Source organism: Cebus imitator, unplaced genomic scaffold (assembly GCF_001604975.1).
Source record: "Cebus imitator isolate Cc_AM_T3 unplaced genomic scaffold, Cebus_imitator-1.0 Scaffold19, whole genome shotgun sequence".
Lineage (NCBI taxonomy): Eukaryota > Metazoa > Chordata > Mammalia > Primates > Cebidae > Cebus > Cebus imitator.
The window spans coordinates 306,386-319,488 of NW_016107334.1; the positions used below are offsets into that span (position 1 = coordinate 306,386).

At 56.2% G+C, this 13,103-nt stretch overlaps 2 protein-coding genes across 3 annotated transcripts in view; one reads left to right on the forward strand and one right to left on the reverse strand.

Moving 5' to 3' along the window:
* The first annotated feature begins 56 nt into the window (after nucleotides 1-56).
* IDH2 (isocitrate dehydrogenase (NADP(+)) 2) lies at nucleotides 57-6,272 on the forward strand. Its single transcript, XM_017517280.2, has 9 exons — nucleotides 57-716; nucleotides 2,127-2,287; nucleotides 2,373-2,516; nucleotides 3,258-3,394; nucleotides 3,572-3,723; nucleotides 4,921-5,033; nucleotides 5,211-5,308; nucleotides 5,401-5,493; nucleotides 5,906-6,272. Exons 2-9 carry the CDS (start codon nucleotides 2,144-2,146, stop codon nucleotides 5,991-5,993), a joined length of 969 nt encoding a protein of 322 aa, XP_017372769.1. The 5' UTR covers nucleotides 57-716; nucleotides 2,127-2,143; the 3' UTR covers nucleotides 5,994-6,272.
* Nucleotides 6,273-7,994: 1,722 nt separating this feature from the next.
* ZNF710 (zinc finger protein 710) overlaps nucleotides 7,995-13,103 on the reverse strand; it is an 82,898-nt gene continuing 77,789 nt past the window's right edge. Inside the window, exon 5 of one of the 2 annotated variants that reach the window (XM_017517260.2) lies at nucleotides 7,995-10,464. In XM_017517260.2, coding sequence (XP_017372749.1) covers nucleotides 10,295-10,464 — 170 coding nt within the window. In that variant the 3' untranslated portion in view covers nucleotides 7,995-10,294. The remainder of the gene's footprint in view (nucleotides 10,465-13,103) is intronic. The other variant, XM_017517269.2, reaches the window with a different exon arrangement.

A 13,103-nucleotide genomic window follows, 5' to 3' on the forward strand; every position in this document is an offset into this window, starting at 1 on the left:
GGGGCAGTGATCCAGCCTATGGCTGTGGCGGCCACTAGGGCAAAGGGGTCCCAGGATGGTAGCTCGGCTTCTCCAAAGTCGCCGTGGTCTATGTGTGCCCAGGAGAGCATGTAGTCCATGTGAAGTCCCTGCATTGTGTGTGTATTCATGGGACAAAGGTCAAGAACTGCCACTTCCGACTGTGAGATCTCAAAGCACTTGAGAAGAGGAAACTCATCATATAGAGAAATCTAGATGTACTTCGGTTTGGGGTTTGGCTGAATCGATGTGTCATGTTAGTGGAGCAGATGGCACGGTGGGGAAGAGCCCTGCAGAAGGCTGTGGTGTGGCCTACCGACCTCCCTCCAGAGCCCTGCCCCTGCTGGCTCTGGCCAGGCTGTGCTAGAAATGGCTGAGTCCAGCTTTCTGCTGCACGCCCCCCTCTGGCCTTCACTTGTCCCTGTTCTGACTGACTATCCCCTGCCATGGCCTGCAGACTTCTTATCCTGCCCTTTGCTGTCCTGTCCCTGAGTTGCTGGGGTGACGCCTTGTTCTGGCCCTCTGTCCCCAGCTCATCCTGCCCCACGTGGACATCCAGCTAAAGTATTTTGACCTTGGGCTCCCAAACCGTGACCAGACCAATGACCAGGTCACCATTGATTCTGCCTTGGCCACCCAGAAGTACAGTGTGGCTGTCAAGTGTGCCACCATCACCCCTGATGAGGCCCGTGTGGAAGGTACGAGGGTGTGGAGGTGGGCGAGCCGGGGGGGGGGGGGCTTCTCTCACCAGCCTCTCCACACTTGGGGTGGGGCAGGTGGCCATGTTGGTAATCTTGGGATCGGGGGGGCTGGGAGCTTCCAGAGCTGGGGCTTTCCTGAGGCCAACTGTACCTAAGGCCAGTCTCCCTGTGTGTGCCTAGTGGACTGTGGTCACTGTTACTCAGAGGTCACTGTTGATGAGGCTGGAACAGGTGTAGGTAAGGGGCTGGCCTCAAGTTCCATGGTTAGGGTGCAGCAGAGCTGAGAACAGAGGCCACATCTTCTATCTCTCAGGTCAGGGGTGTTTCTGCTGCACTCTGTGGCTCTGACAGTGGTAGGTGTCACCAGTGACAGGGCTGAGGAGGAGGAAAAGGAAGGTAATGCTGATGTGGTCACAGTGATGATGGCTTCTTTGGGCAGCAGTCTGTTCTGGTGTGGATTTTCTTGCAGGCAGCTTTGCAGAGAGACTGTGCAGAAGTGCCATGTGTCAGGCCTGTGTCCTTCAGAGTCTCAGCAGCCTCTGGGGACTTCGCTAGTGCCCTCCTGCCACTGGCTTGGCCTTGCAGGTCTGGCCCCATCCCCATGGTCATGCAGGGTCACTGAGAGGTGTCCCCATGAGGCCTGGACTGGCTGCTGGTCCTTGGCTGTGGGAGTCGCTCTTGAGGGTTCCATGAAATGGCAGCAGTGTGTCGGCAGAGGGGCCTGGTTTGGAGAATTTGAGAAAGGATGGTTGAGGGATTTTCTCAGCTCTCTTTTTCTACTTCCTGAGTCGGAGGGAGCTGGAAGGAAGCACTCGAGATACATCTGCAAAGTCCCCAGGCCTGCCCCTGTCCTGCAGGTCATGCCCAGCCCTACAGCACTGGGATCATCTGAGTGCTGAGTTCTTCCTTTCACCTGAACCTTGGGAGTTATGTACCCCCATTTACAGACAGGGCAGGAGAGGGTCACAGCCTTAGGAACTGGGGCAGTGCTGGGGCCAGCCCCGGAGCCTGTGCAGTGGCCAGTGTGTTATCAGGCCTCATCAGAGAAACCCTTCCCCAGACTGCACTCCCTCCACGTGTGTTGTAGGAATCATAATGGCCCACAGAGCACTTAGCATGGGCCGGGCACCGTTCTAGGTCCTTTACGCAAGCTCATTTTGTCCTCATGGTAACACCTAGGTTTGGGATTTTACCAGAAATTTTCTTTTACAGCTTCGGCTGAGCCACTTGTGTAAGCCTCAGAGTTAAAACTGGCAGACTCCAGAGCCAGCGTGTTTGCCTCTAGACTCTACTGACTCCCCCACGAAGAATTTTAGGACCCTTGGCTGGCTGTGCTGTTGCTTGGAGTTCAAGTTCCGGTTGTAAGGTGGCGGCTGCAGTGGGACCACTTTCTCTCTGTCTTCACAGAGTTCAAGCTGAAGAAGATGTGGAAAAGTCCCAATGGAACTATCCGGAACATCCTGGGGGGGACCGTCTTCCGGGAGCCCATCATCTGCAAAAACATCCCACGCCTTGTCCCCGGCTGGACCAAGCCCATCACCATTGGCAGGCACGCCCACGGCGACCAGGTAGGACAGGGTGGGAGAGGGGGTCCACAGACATGGGCGCCCCCCGACCAGAGCTCCTGGCCTAGCCATCCTCTTGTCTCTGCAGTACAAGGCCACAGACTTTGTGGCGGACCGGGCCGGCACGTTCAAGATGGTGTTTACCCCGAAAGATGGCAGCGGTGTCAAGGAGTGGGAGGTGTACAACTTCCCCGCGGGCGGCGTGGGCATGGGCATGTACAACACCGACGAGGTGAGGCTGGCTCGGGCGTCCCGTACCCTCCTCTCCCAGCTCATCTCTTCATCTCTGTCTCGTGGCTTTCCTTTCTTCTGGGATGGCCTCATTCTTAGACCATAAAGAGGCAGAAATGGCCGCCCGGGCTGGGCACGGTGGCTCACACTTGTAATTCCAGCATTTTGGGCGGCTGAGGCAGGAGGATTGCTTGAGGTGAGACGCTTGAAACCAGCCTGGGCAACATAGCGAGACCTCATCTCTTATAGAAAAAAAAAGAAGAGAAATGGCCAGCAGCAGCTCCAGACTCACCCTGCCCACCTGGCTACCCTCTCAGAAGGGGACGCCTCTTTGCTCCCAACTCCAGCTTAAGGGCGAGGCGGAGTCACATGACCACCTCTGAGCCAATCGCAGAAGCCCCGGGGAGAAAGGCTTGTGATTGGATGAGCCAGGGACGCATGGTCAACCCCAGCGCGGGCCATGGAGCATGGGAATGAGCCCTTCCCCGCCACTTAGTCTAAGAACTGGGGAAAAGGCGGGGCTTTCCAGAGCAAAGTTGAGGGACCTCTTGCCCCCGGGAAGTCGAGAGGCAGAGGCTGGGCCAGCAGAAACATCGTGCTCCCTACACGGAGGCTGGTGTCAAACAGTTGTGTGGGTGGCAGGGAACCGTTCCTGGAGGTCTGGGCCTGGCTCTGGGAGGTGGGGGGTTGCCGGCAAGTGCCAGGCTAGGACACCCTGCCAGGGTCCTCTCTCTCCCCGCAGTCCATCTCGGGTTTCGCGCACAGCTGCTTCCAGTATGCCATCCAGAAGAAGTGGCCGCTATACATGAGCACCAAGAACACCATTCTGAAAGCCTACGATGGGCGCTTCAAGGACATATTCCAGGAGATCTTTGACAAGTAAAGCCTCATCCGTCCACTCCATGGCTTTTATTCCCTTTCCCCCATGTTGTCCCCATCCTGCCCTGGGGAGGTCGCCATTAGAGTGCTTTTGGCTCAGCGTCAAGGCTCGGGGAGGGGTCCCCAACCTGTGTGCCTTCTGCCCTCTCCCCATAACAGACCTTTCTACTCTCCCAGGCATTATAAGACCGACTTCGACAAGAATAAGATCTGGTATGAGCACCGGCTCATTGACGACATGGTGGCTCAGGTCCTCAAGTCTTCCGGCGGCTTTGTGTGGGCCTGCAAGAACTATGATGGAGATGTGCAGTCCGACATCCTGGCCCAGGGTACGCAGGGAGCATGCTGCTCCCCGTGGGGGTGGGCTGCTGCTCTTCTCTAGCTGGAGGGGATTTTTAGACCCTTTGGGTAGAAAACTGGAATGGAGCAGCAGGACTCATTGCAGGATTCTCTGTGGACAGCAGGGGGAGCGCCCTGGCATCTGAGTGAGAGGCTCACAAATTAGGTTTGGATTGGTGTATTACTGAGGCTGCTTTTAGAAAGGACGGCACAGGAATTCCAGGGCCAGGTTTCAGCCCTGAGTATAAGTGAGACTATTAGCAAAGAACAGTGAGAAATGGGCCAATTGTGTAGGGAACAAGAGCCGGAAAGGTGGCAGCGTGGGAGTCAGGTGGGACACAGGGAGTGAAAGAGAAACCTAAGCTTACCAGGCAGGGCAGCTCCTGGCAAGGGGGAGAGGGAAGCCTGGGTCAGTTTCTGGTGAAAAGTAGAGTCTTGTTACTTTGTGTAAACCTTTGGCTTTACTTTGAAAAGTCCAGTGGGGATCGCTTCACCTGAATAACTGCCATCTAGGATGGAAGGCTGAAAAGCCATAGCAGATGAGGGAAAGGCACGAAATGTAACCTCAAGTGTCTAAGGAATGGGTGTGAGGGTGCAGGTACAGTGGAGAAGGGCTTGCTCACTGCCAAAATCCTTAGAATTCATAGACGAAGCATTTTCCTGTAGATGTTGTTTTCTTTCTTCAATCCTTATTTTGGTGCCATGGGGGTGCCTTTGGAGCCCTGGAGTCCTTAACAACAGCAGAGTTTGCTTGAGTTGACACGTGGATTTGGGAACACTTGGAAATACATCAAAAAGCTTGAGAGTGGCCTGAGAGAGCAGCTGCAACAGTGATGGTGGGGAAATAGCTGGCAACAGCTTTACTGTTTGCTTGAATGCATCTCCGGGTCCTGAGCCAGGCAGCAGGCTGTGGGGGCCGCAGGACTCGGTGGGGTCTCGGCCCCATGGGCCACAGGCTGTGGGGTGCCTGGAGGCGGTGATACAGAGGGATGCTGATGTGCTGTGCCCTGGAGACCCAGGGCAGGGTGGAGAGGCCTGGAATAGTCCCTGTCCTCCCAGTTGCCGTTGGGGGAGGCTGAGTAGAGCCATGAGCTGTGGCAGCTACAACAGTGGGTAGTAGAGGGCAGCGTGGCTCAGCTGGGGGCCCAGGAGAGGCAAGGCCCTGAGAAAGGCTTTCCAACCTCCAGGCTTTGGCTCCCTTGGCCTGATGACGTCTGTCCTGGTCTGCCCTGACGGGAAGACAATTGAGGCTGAGGCCGCTCATGGGACTGTCACCCGCCACTATCGGGAGCACCAGAAGGTGAGTGCAGGACATGGGGCCTCACAATGACCCTGTTCCCCGCCGGGGCCCAAAGCCCACTGACCTGAGGGCTGGAAGGACGAGCCTGACCAGCAAGTCCAGGGCAGGCAGCTGTATCTGGGCAGCCTCCACGCTAGCTGGCTCGGCTCTTGATCCCCCTGCAACCCCTATCCCCAGGGCCGGCCCACCAGCACCAACCCCATCGCCAGCATCTTTGCCTGGACACGTGGCCTGGAGCACAGGGGGAAGCTGGATGGGAACCCGGACCTCATCAGGTGAGCACAGAGGGAGAGGCCACAGCTGCCGGGAAAGGCTCCGGGTTCTGGCCTGGCACAGAGGGGGTCTCATTCTGCCCCATCCCCTGCAGGTTTGCCCAGACATTGGAGAAGGTGTGTGTGGAGACCGTAGAGAGTGGAGCCATGACCAAGGACCTGGCGGGCTGCATTCATGGCCTCAGCAAGTGCGTGGCCTGGGGTGGAGGCCAGACGGTGGGGCCAGGTGGGGTGAAGCCAGGGGTCCGGGGCTGCACAAGTCCGCAGCCCTGAGAGGTGGCTCAGGCCAGCTGCTGCAGACCAGACCTAGTGAGCTGCTTCCCATCCCCGAGGCTGGCTGCTCAGAGCTCCTTCTGACCCTGCCCGCACCCTCACCCAGCTTCTCCCAGGAGAGCAGTCACCTGGAAAGAGACCCTACGGGTGCCTGTGGCATTGCTGTGGCCTCATGGCAGTGGGCTATCGGGGCCTCTAGCCTGCAGCCTGGGTGGCAGGAGATGGCTATTCTGACGCCCAAGCTCATGCTGTTCCCTGGAAGGGCCTGGCTGACAGCGTTGGCAAAGCCCGGAGCTGCCCCTGATGTGAGTGGTGCTTTCTCCGCAGCGTGAAGCTGAACGAACACTTCCTGAACACCACGGACTTCCTGGACACCATTAAGAGCAACCTGGACAGAGCCCTGGGCAGGCAGTAGGGAGGCGCCGCCGTGGCTGCAGTGGACGGGCCGGGCCGAGCCGTCGGGCCTCCTGAGCGTGGCGGAGGGTGAGCCTCACAGCCCCTCTCTGGAGGCCTTTTTAGGGGACGTTTTTATAAGCGAGATGTTTTTAAAGCATATGTGTGTTTCCCCTCATGTGATGTGAGGCAGGAGCAGCGTGTCTTACCTCAGCCAGTCGGTATGTTTTGCATACTGTAATTTATATTGCCCTTGGAACACATGGTGCCATATTTAGCTACTAAAAAGCTCTTCACAAAACTGTCTGCTGTGTTTGTCCCTGAGGGGAGGAGGCAGCGGGGGCCCTGAAGTTGAGGCCCTGCTAGAGGTGGGGGTTCCCCTGGGTCAGACCGGAGCCCCGCAGGAAGGGGCTGCCACTGCGGGGAGGGACCAGGCAGCCCTGGGGACCTGCATTCATTCCACAGGGCCCCCACGGAGCTTTGGGACTCTCCGGGCACAGGCCTCTGGGTTCCCTGAAGTCCCTAGCACCATCCAGTTTGTGTCCAGTTCTCCATTCTGAGGGTGACTCAGTTCCTGATAGGTTGTCATTGATCTTTTTCTTCCTGGTTTTAATCTAAACATCTCCAGGCCACGTTCTTAGCCTTTTTCTAGGTACTAAAAACATGTACCCATACCCGCTTCACACTTCTCCTTCCCAAGGCTGCCTGGGTTTGCGGGGGCTTGGGTGCGTGTGAATGAGGGCCCCACATCATCCAGGCCAGCGTTCCCAGGCTTGGGTTCACTTTTACCATGTAGTGGCAAAACTAGAGAAGCTTGGGAAAAACTGCTCTCAGCCAGGCACTGTGGCACACCCTGTAATCCCAGCACTTTGGGAGGCTGTGGGTGGATCACTTGAGGCCAGGAGTTCAAGACCAGCCTGGCCAACATGGTACAACCCCATCTCTACTTAAAATACAAAACTTAGCTGGGCATGGTGACACACACCTGTAGTCCTAGCTATTTGGGAGGCCGCAACAGGAAAATGGCTTGAACGTGGGAGGTGGAGGTTGCAGTGAGCCAAGATCATGCTATTGCACTCCACCCTGGGTGACAGAGCAAGACTCTGTCTCAAAAAAAAAAAAAAAAAAAAAAAAATTGCTCTATGCACATTCTTTAGCCCCATGTAAAAAGGAAGAATAGAAAGTTGCTCTAAAGCTACATATAATCAAATAACTGTCCTCTGCACAGTGATTAGCTTCTATTTGTTGGTGTTAAAATGTCCTGGAGAAGAGTTGTGTAATCTTTATAAAGTCCTGGCCAGGTGTAGTGGCTCATGTCTACAGTCCTAGGCCAAGGTGGGAAGATCACTTGAGCCCAGGAGTTTGAGGCTGTAGTGAGCTATGATGGCACCACTGCACTCCAGCCTGAGCAACAGAGTGAAACCCCATCTCTCAAAGAAAACCCCATCTTACAAAGTCCCTTTCCAAAGTACTGGGGGGACCCCCATGGCTCCCGAAACCTGACTATTGCTGTAGACTCAGTGGCTTTGGAAGGGCTCTCGCCCTCCACGCACACTGGTGCCTCTGCTTCCTCTTCCTGAGTAATGCCGTGAAATTGCAGGGCTGAGAAGAAAAGCGGACTGCTGGCTCCCGCAGGCCCAGCCCCTGGGAGGTAGCTCAAGGCTTCCTGCCTCTTCTTGCCTGTCACAGCACAGGGCTGGCAGCCTTGCAGAATGCAGCCTCTGAAGCCTGGCCTGGCATTGGGAGCTGGCTTCTTTCCTGGAGCCCTGTGGGTGGGTGGGGAGGGGAAGAAGCTTTTCTCTGCAAGGGGTGGGAATGCAGGGCCTTGGCCCACACGACTCTCTTGGGCCCAGAGCAGCTGGTTGTAGGTGCCTGGCCCTGTGGGTAGCCATTCCAGGGCAGAGGATGGTCTCAGCTTCCCCTGGGCCTGGTGAGTGCAGCCCTGCTGTGTGGGGCTGGGAGTTCCTGCTGGGGGTGAGGGCCAGGTCCCCAAGAGCTGGGGAAAGACGGATTTGCAGTCACCTCACTAAAGAATATTCATTTATTTATAATTATTGCTAAGTAAACTTCTTTTTTAAACAGGAACATAAAAACACAGTAGGGCTTTGCACAAGTGGAATCTCTAAACAGTTGTTTGTATACATGTCAAAATAAGTTAGAATGGAATTTGTCCAGGGGTTTCCAAGTCACCCGAGAGGCTGTGCACCTCTTTTGAGAAGGTCAGGGAGGGGTGCGGACAGGAGCCTTGCGGAGACCACCCCCTAGCTCAAACTGTGAGTTGTGCTGTTTCCTCCTCCCAGCTTTGCCCAGGTCCAAGGCACAGGGCAGGGGGCGTTCAAGTATCGAACCTCGCAGAGGGCCAGTGCGGATGGCGGGGTTGGGGAGGGAAAGGAGCGCCCCACCCCGGGGGCCAGACCTTCTCCCTTCAGTTTCCAAGCCCAAGGCCACTGTACTGGCGGGAGAAAGGAGGAGGAGGAGGTACGGGGTTCTTTTTGGTACCAGGGGAGAAAGACGTTGTGGGAAGAGGTAGTTGCAGGGGATGATGCCTTCTGCTCAGCAGGAGAAAATGTCTTGTACAGTGACGGGGTCACTGCCACCTGAGGGTCATCATGGCGGGCACCTGGGAGGCCGTGGGGCCTCGGGGTCTGGGAGCCACACTCGGGCCACCCTGTCCACCCCTCAGTCCTTATCACAGTCACCCTGAGGCCTGGCTTCGTCCTTCACTTGAGGATTCAGCCTTGCGGGTGGCTGCGCTGCAGATGGGTTTTGCCCACCCAGGCTGTTCCCCGTTCCGGGTTTCTGGGCTGAAGCTAGTGGCTTCATCTGTGCCTTTGGGGACGGCCCCTGCCAGCCCCGCCCCACTGAGTCCTCAGGAGGCACGTGGGTGGGGGTCCGGGTGCCCTAGAGTTCCTGAATGTGCTATTTCACCGCCCTGGGCCTGTTGCCTCTGGTTGCAGGGGCAGGCTGGCATGGAAACAGAGGGGAAGAGAGCAGGTGAGCAAGGGAGCGCACTGTTGGCTGAGCAGAGTCAGGGGCACAGGACGGAGGAGTCAGTGGCTGCAGGGGCCAGGCAGGGGTGGAGGGCTTCCCCGCGCTGCCTTCTCCTTCCTTACCCCAGCTGCTCAGGCTGCTGCCAACGGCTGCTCCTCCAGGGCCAGGGCAACCTGGGCCCCAGTCCTGCCTGCCAGGCCGCTCGGGGTGGGTGGGTAGGAAGCACGCACAGCACATGAGGAAGCTTACGCTTGGAAAAGAAAATGCATCTCCATCAGAAAAGGTCATAGGTGACACGGAGTTGAAAAGAAAAAAAGAATAAGTTACCTTCGAAAGACCCCTTTGCTCAAAAAACCCTTGTTTTCCCTTTGTGAGCTTCACTTTCCTTCTTAAATATGTTGCTCTTTCTGGGGAGCTCTGACTCGTGGCTATCCCCATCACAAGGTGGACCCAGGGATAAGAAATGACTGCAGTCCCTCCCCCACAGGTGGTCCTGGGCCTCCACGAGGACAGCCCTTCTTGGTCCCCTGTGGTGCCCTCACCCCGCTCTGCCCTGGCCCCTGCTCCTGGTTTTGATAGTGTGTGTGCCTGATGAGGGGCCTGTCCCAGCTTTGTCCCTGGCGGGGGCTCTGGTATGACATTCCAGCTAGGGCCGAAGTGGATGACGTGTGTTGCAATCCACTTTAGGGACACCCACTTCCAGACAGGGATGTAGGACAGGGGTCTTCTGGGGGCTGGGCTCCCCCCAGCTGTCTTGCAGGCCGGGGCCGGGGCCAAGTGCACGCCTGGCTTGAGGCGTGCGAGGTAGAAGGCAGAGTGCCCTGCCTGGCGTCCCGTCGACAGGGGGAAGGGGACCTGGACAAGGTGGGGGTGGGAAGTACTGACCAGAGCAGGGAACTCAGACATCCTTAGAGGCAGGAGTTGGCCGAGAAAAAGACATGGCTCGAGTGGTCTCTTCCTCCAGTGTCAGGACCCCTGAGGAGCTCTGCTGGGCCTGGAGAGACCCCGAGGGCCTGTGCCCTTGTGACCTGTCCCCAGTGGCCCCCCTTCTCCCACTGCATCCCTGGGGAAGCAGGCTAGGGAGACCCCGATCTGGGCCTCGTGTGTTCTCCTCCCCTCGCTGGGATACCTGGGCCAGTGCTGGCTCACAGCCGGGCCAGTAGTACGTCTCCATTTGGTCTAAAGGTCCCTAGTGGTGCAAACGACTCGGGGAGGGGCTCAGAACAGTGGGGCAGTAGCTTGTTTCTTAGCTGCAGGAGTGCAGCCCGCAGCCCGTGGGTCTCACCCCCACACCCGGCCCCCCGGCCCCCGTTGGGGGTGGCCCAGCTTGCGCTATAGCACATTGTAGTAGGCCATCTCCTTCATGGCCTGTTCGGTGAGGACGCTGGCCTCGGCGCCGCCGTCCACGCTCGTGTAGCTGTAGGCGTTCTCCTCGAAGTCCTCTATCTCCTGCTGGCCGTCTAGCTCAGAAGGGTCAGTGCCTGTCAGCTCCATCATGGGGTCTGCAAGAGAGGGGCACAGTCAGACCTCACGGGAGGAGCCCGTCACCCCCACGCAGGAAGTGGACGGCCTTGCTAAAGAGAGGGCTTCCCAGGCACAGCCTCCAGAGGCCTCAGGTGCCTCAGGGTCCTGTGGCTTCTGGCTGGGTCACCAGACCTAGGCCCCTAAGCTGAGTGTGGGGCCGTGGGTGCTATCGCTGAGGGCCCTCGAGGTGGAGCCTGTGGGTCTGGCTTAAAGCCTTCTTTGGGTCATTCCGCCATTGGCCCTTCAGAGTCCCTAAGTCCTGCTGACTCCTCCTCTGCAGTGTTTCTCGGCCATGGGAAAGCTGCCTGCCTACATCATCTTTCCCACTCATTAGCGCCTGCTGCATGCCAGCCAATCACAGGCCTCGCCTCATCCAGCAATCACAACAATCCCGTTTAGCAGCTCAAAAGGCTGAGGTTCAGAGAGGTGAATCGACTTGCCAAAGGTCACCCAGCACATGCTGTTGTTCTTTTTTTTTGAGGTGGAGTCTTGCTCTGTTGCCCAGGCCAGAGTACAGTGGTGCGTTCTTGGCTCATCACAACCTCTGCCTCCCAGGTTCAAGCAATTCTCCTGCCTCAGCCTCCCGAGTAGCTGGGACTACAGGCACGTGCCATCATGCCCAGCTAATTTTTGTATTTTTATTAGAGATGGCATTTCACTATGTTGGCCAGGATGGTCTTGAACTCCTGACCTCATCATCTGCCCACCTCAGCCTCCCAAAGTGCTGGGATTACAGGCGTGAGCCACCATGCCCGGCCCATGCTGTTGTTCTAAGCCACGGTGCTGCTCTGCCTCAAACTGCTGCAGGGCACGGCTCCCAACAGCAGTGCTTTTCTATCGAGTCTACCCATTGGTATCCCCGGGCCCCGGCACTCCAGGGACAAACACACACTCAGGGTTCATAAAGATATGCCCGGCAAAAACTCTTAAGAGGCCTCTTGGAATTTTATCAAATTGAAATCTCATTATAAAGATCTTACTGGTATAACAAAAGCCAGAAAAAAATAACTCCCCAGGGGAAGCCCAGGGTAGATCTGGGGGACCTGGGCGGCTGGCAGGGGCTGTGCCTGACCCCCAAGGTGCATTCTGGCCCTCTCCACCGAGATGTGATGTGTTTTGGGGGAAACGGCCCCCAAACTGGGGCAGCTCTGACTGGTCTAAGGCAGGCTTTCTCAACTCTGGCACTGAAGGTGGCAATGCTTGGCTGTGGGGCTGTCCTGTATCTTGTAGCATCACCCCAGTTGTGACAACCAAAAATGTCTCCAGACATGGCCAGATGTCACCTGGAGACAAACTCACAGTCAGCTGAGAACCACTGGTCTTAGGTAACCCCATCCCTTGCCAACAATAGGCATGTGACCCAGTCCTGGTGGGTGGGTCATGAGGAAAGTCCTGCTAGTAAGTCTTAGCACCTTCTTACTGGTGTCAGAGAGTGAAGGGGAGTAGGCTTCCCTGCTCACTCTTCCACTGTGAGAACAAGGAGCACACACCCTGATGGCCACTGGCAGCCATCTTGTGATCATGAGGATATTCGCAGCTAATGCTGTGGATAGAGGAAGCCTCGCTCTGATGTCACTGTTGGCAAGCTGAATCAGCCAGCTCTGAAGAGGGTCTAGACTTTAAGCCATTTCTTTCTTTCTTTTTTTGACAGGGTTTTGCTCTGTCGCCAAGGCTGGAGGGCAGTGGTGCAGTCACGGCTCACTGCAGCCTCAAACTCAAAGCGATCCTCCTGCCTCAGCCTCCTGAGTGACTGGGATTATAGGTGTGCACTACCACACCTGGCCTTGAGCCATTTCCTGATCTATTTCCTTATTGTTTGGGCCAGTCTGAAGGGGCAGCTGTTACTTGTGCCTGTAGCATCTAACATGCCGTGAGTCTTCTGGATTTTATAAAACCAGGTCACCTGTCCCATATCTTATAGATTTGGGCTGTTTCTTCCTGCAATCCTAGTGTCACACCCTCATGTTATGCAGCTGGTTTTGAAAACAAGCTAAATAAAGCACGTTGCATACATTTCTACCTCTGGATCTCAGTACACCGTCCCCACTTTATCAAGTGTATTGTCCCGTCCTGTGAATCCCAGAGAATCATCCGTGACATTTTTTACAAGGACATTCATCTACCTCCCCAAATTACAGCCCCATAGTTACTAGATCATTCCATCTAAAGTGTATGCTGCCTTCTTTCTCATCAAGCCTGGGCTTCCCAGAACAAGGCTCTAGGCGGGAGGGGGACCTGGAGCCCAGCTGTTCCAGGCCCCGTGGCTTCATTCTGTCATCTGCTACAGTCAGGAAGAGCAAGTCTAAGCATCGCTAGCACTGAGCTCATCTAGAAACAGCTTGTGCCTTAACTGCCCGTAGGAACAACGTATATGGGGACAGTCTTTTTAAAAAACCTTGTTGGGGGAGTTTCTGGTAAAAATGGGAAAACCTGCTAAATAATTTTTCTTTTTGAGTTGAAGTCTTGCTCTTGTCACCCAGGCTGGAGTGCAGTGGCGTGATCTCGGCTCACTGCAACCTCCGCATCCCGGGTTCTACTGATTCTTCTGCCTCAGCCTCCTGAGTAGCTGAGATTACAGGTGTATGGCCACTATGCCTGGATACTTTTTTGTATTTTT

Bases quoted from the DNA above. Each gene is read 5' to 3' on its own strand.
- IDH2 (XM_017517280.2), top strand. From the start codon at position 2,144: ATGTGGAAAAGTCCCAATGGAACTATCCGGAACATCCTGGGGGGGACC. The intron at 2,517-3,257 runs GTGAGGCTGGCT...CTCTCCCCGCAG, and splicing joins GCATGTACAACACCGACGAG to TCCATCTCGGGTTTCGCGCA. The intron at 3,395-3,571 runs GTAAAGCCTCAT...CTACTCTCCCAG, and splicing joins TTCCAGGAGATCTTTGACAA to GCATTATAAGACCGACTTCG.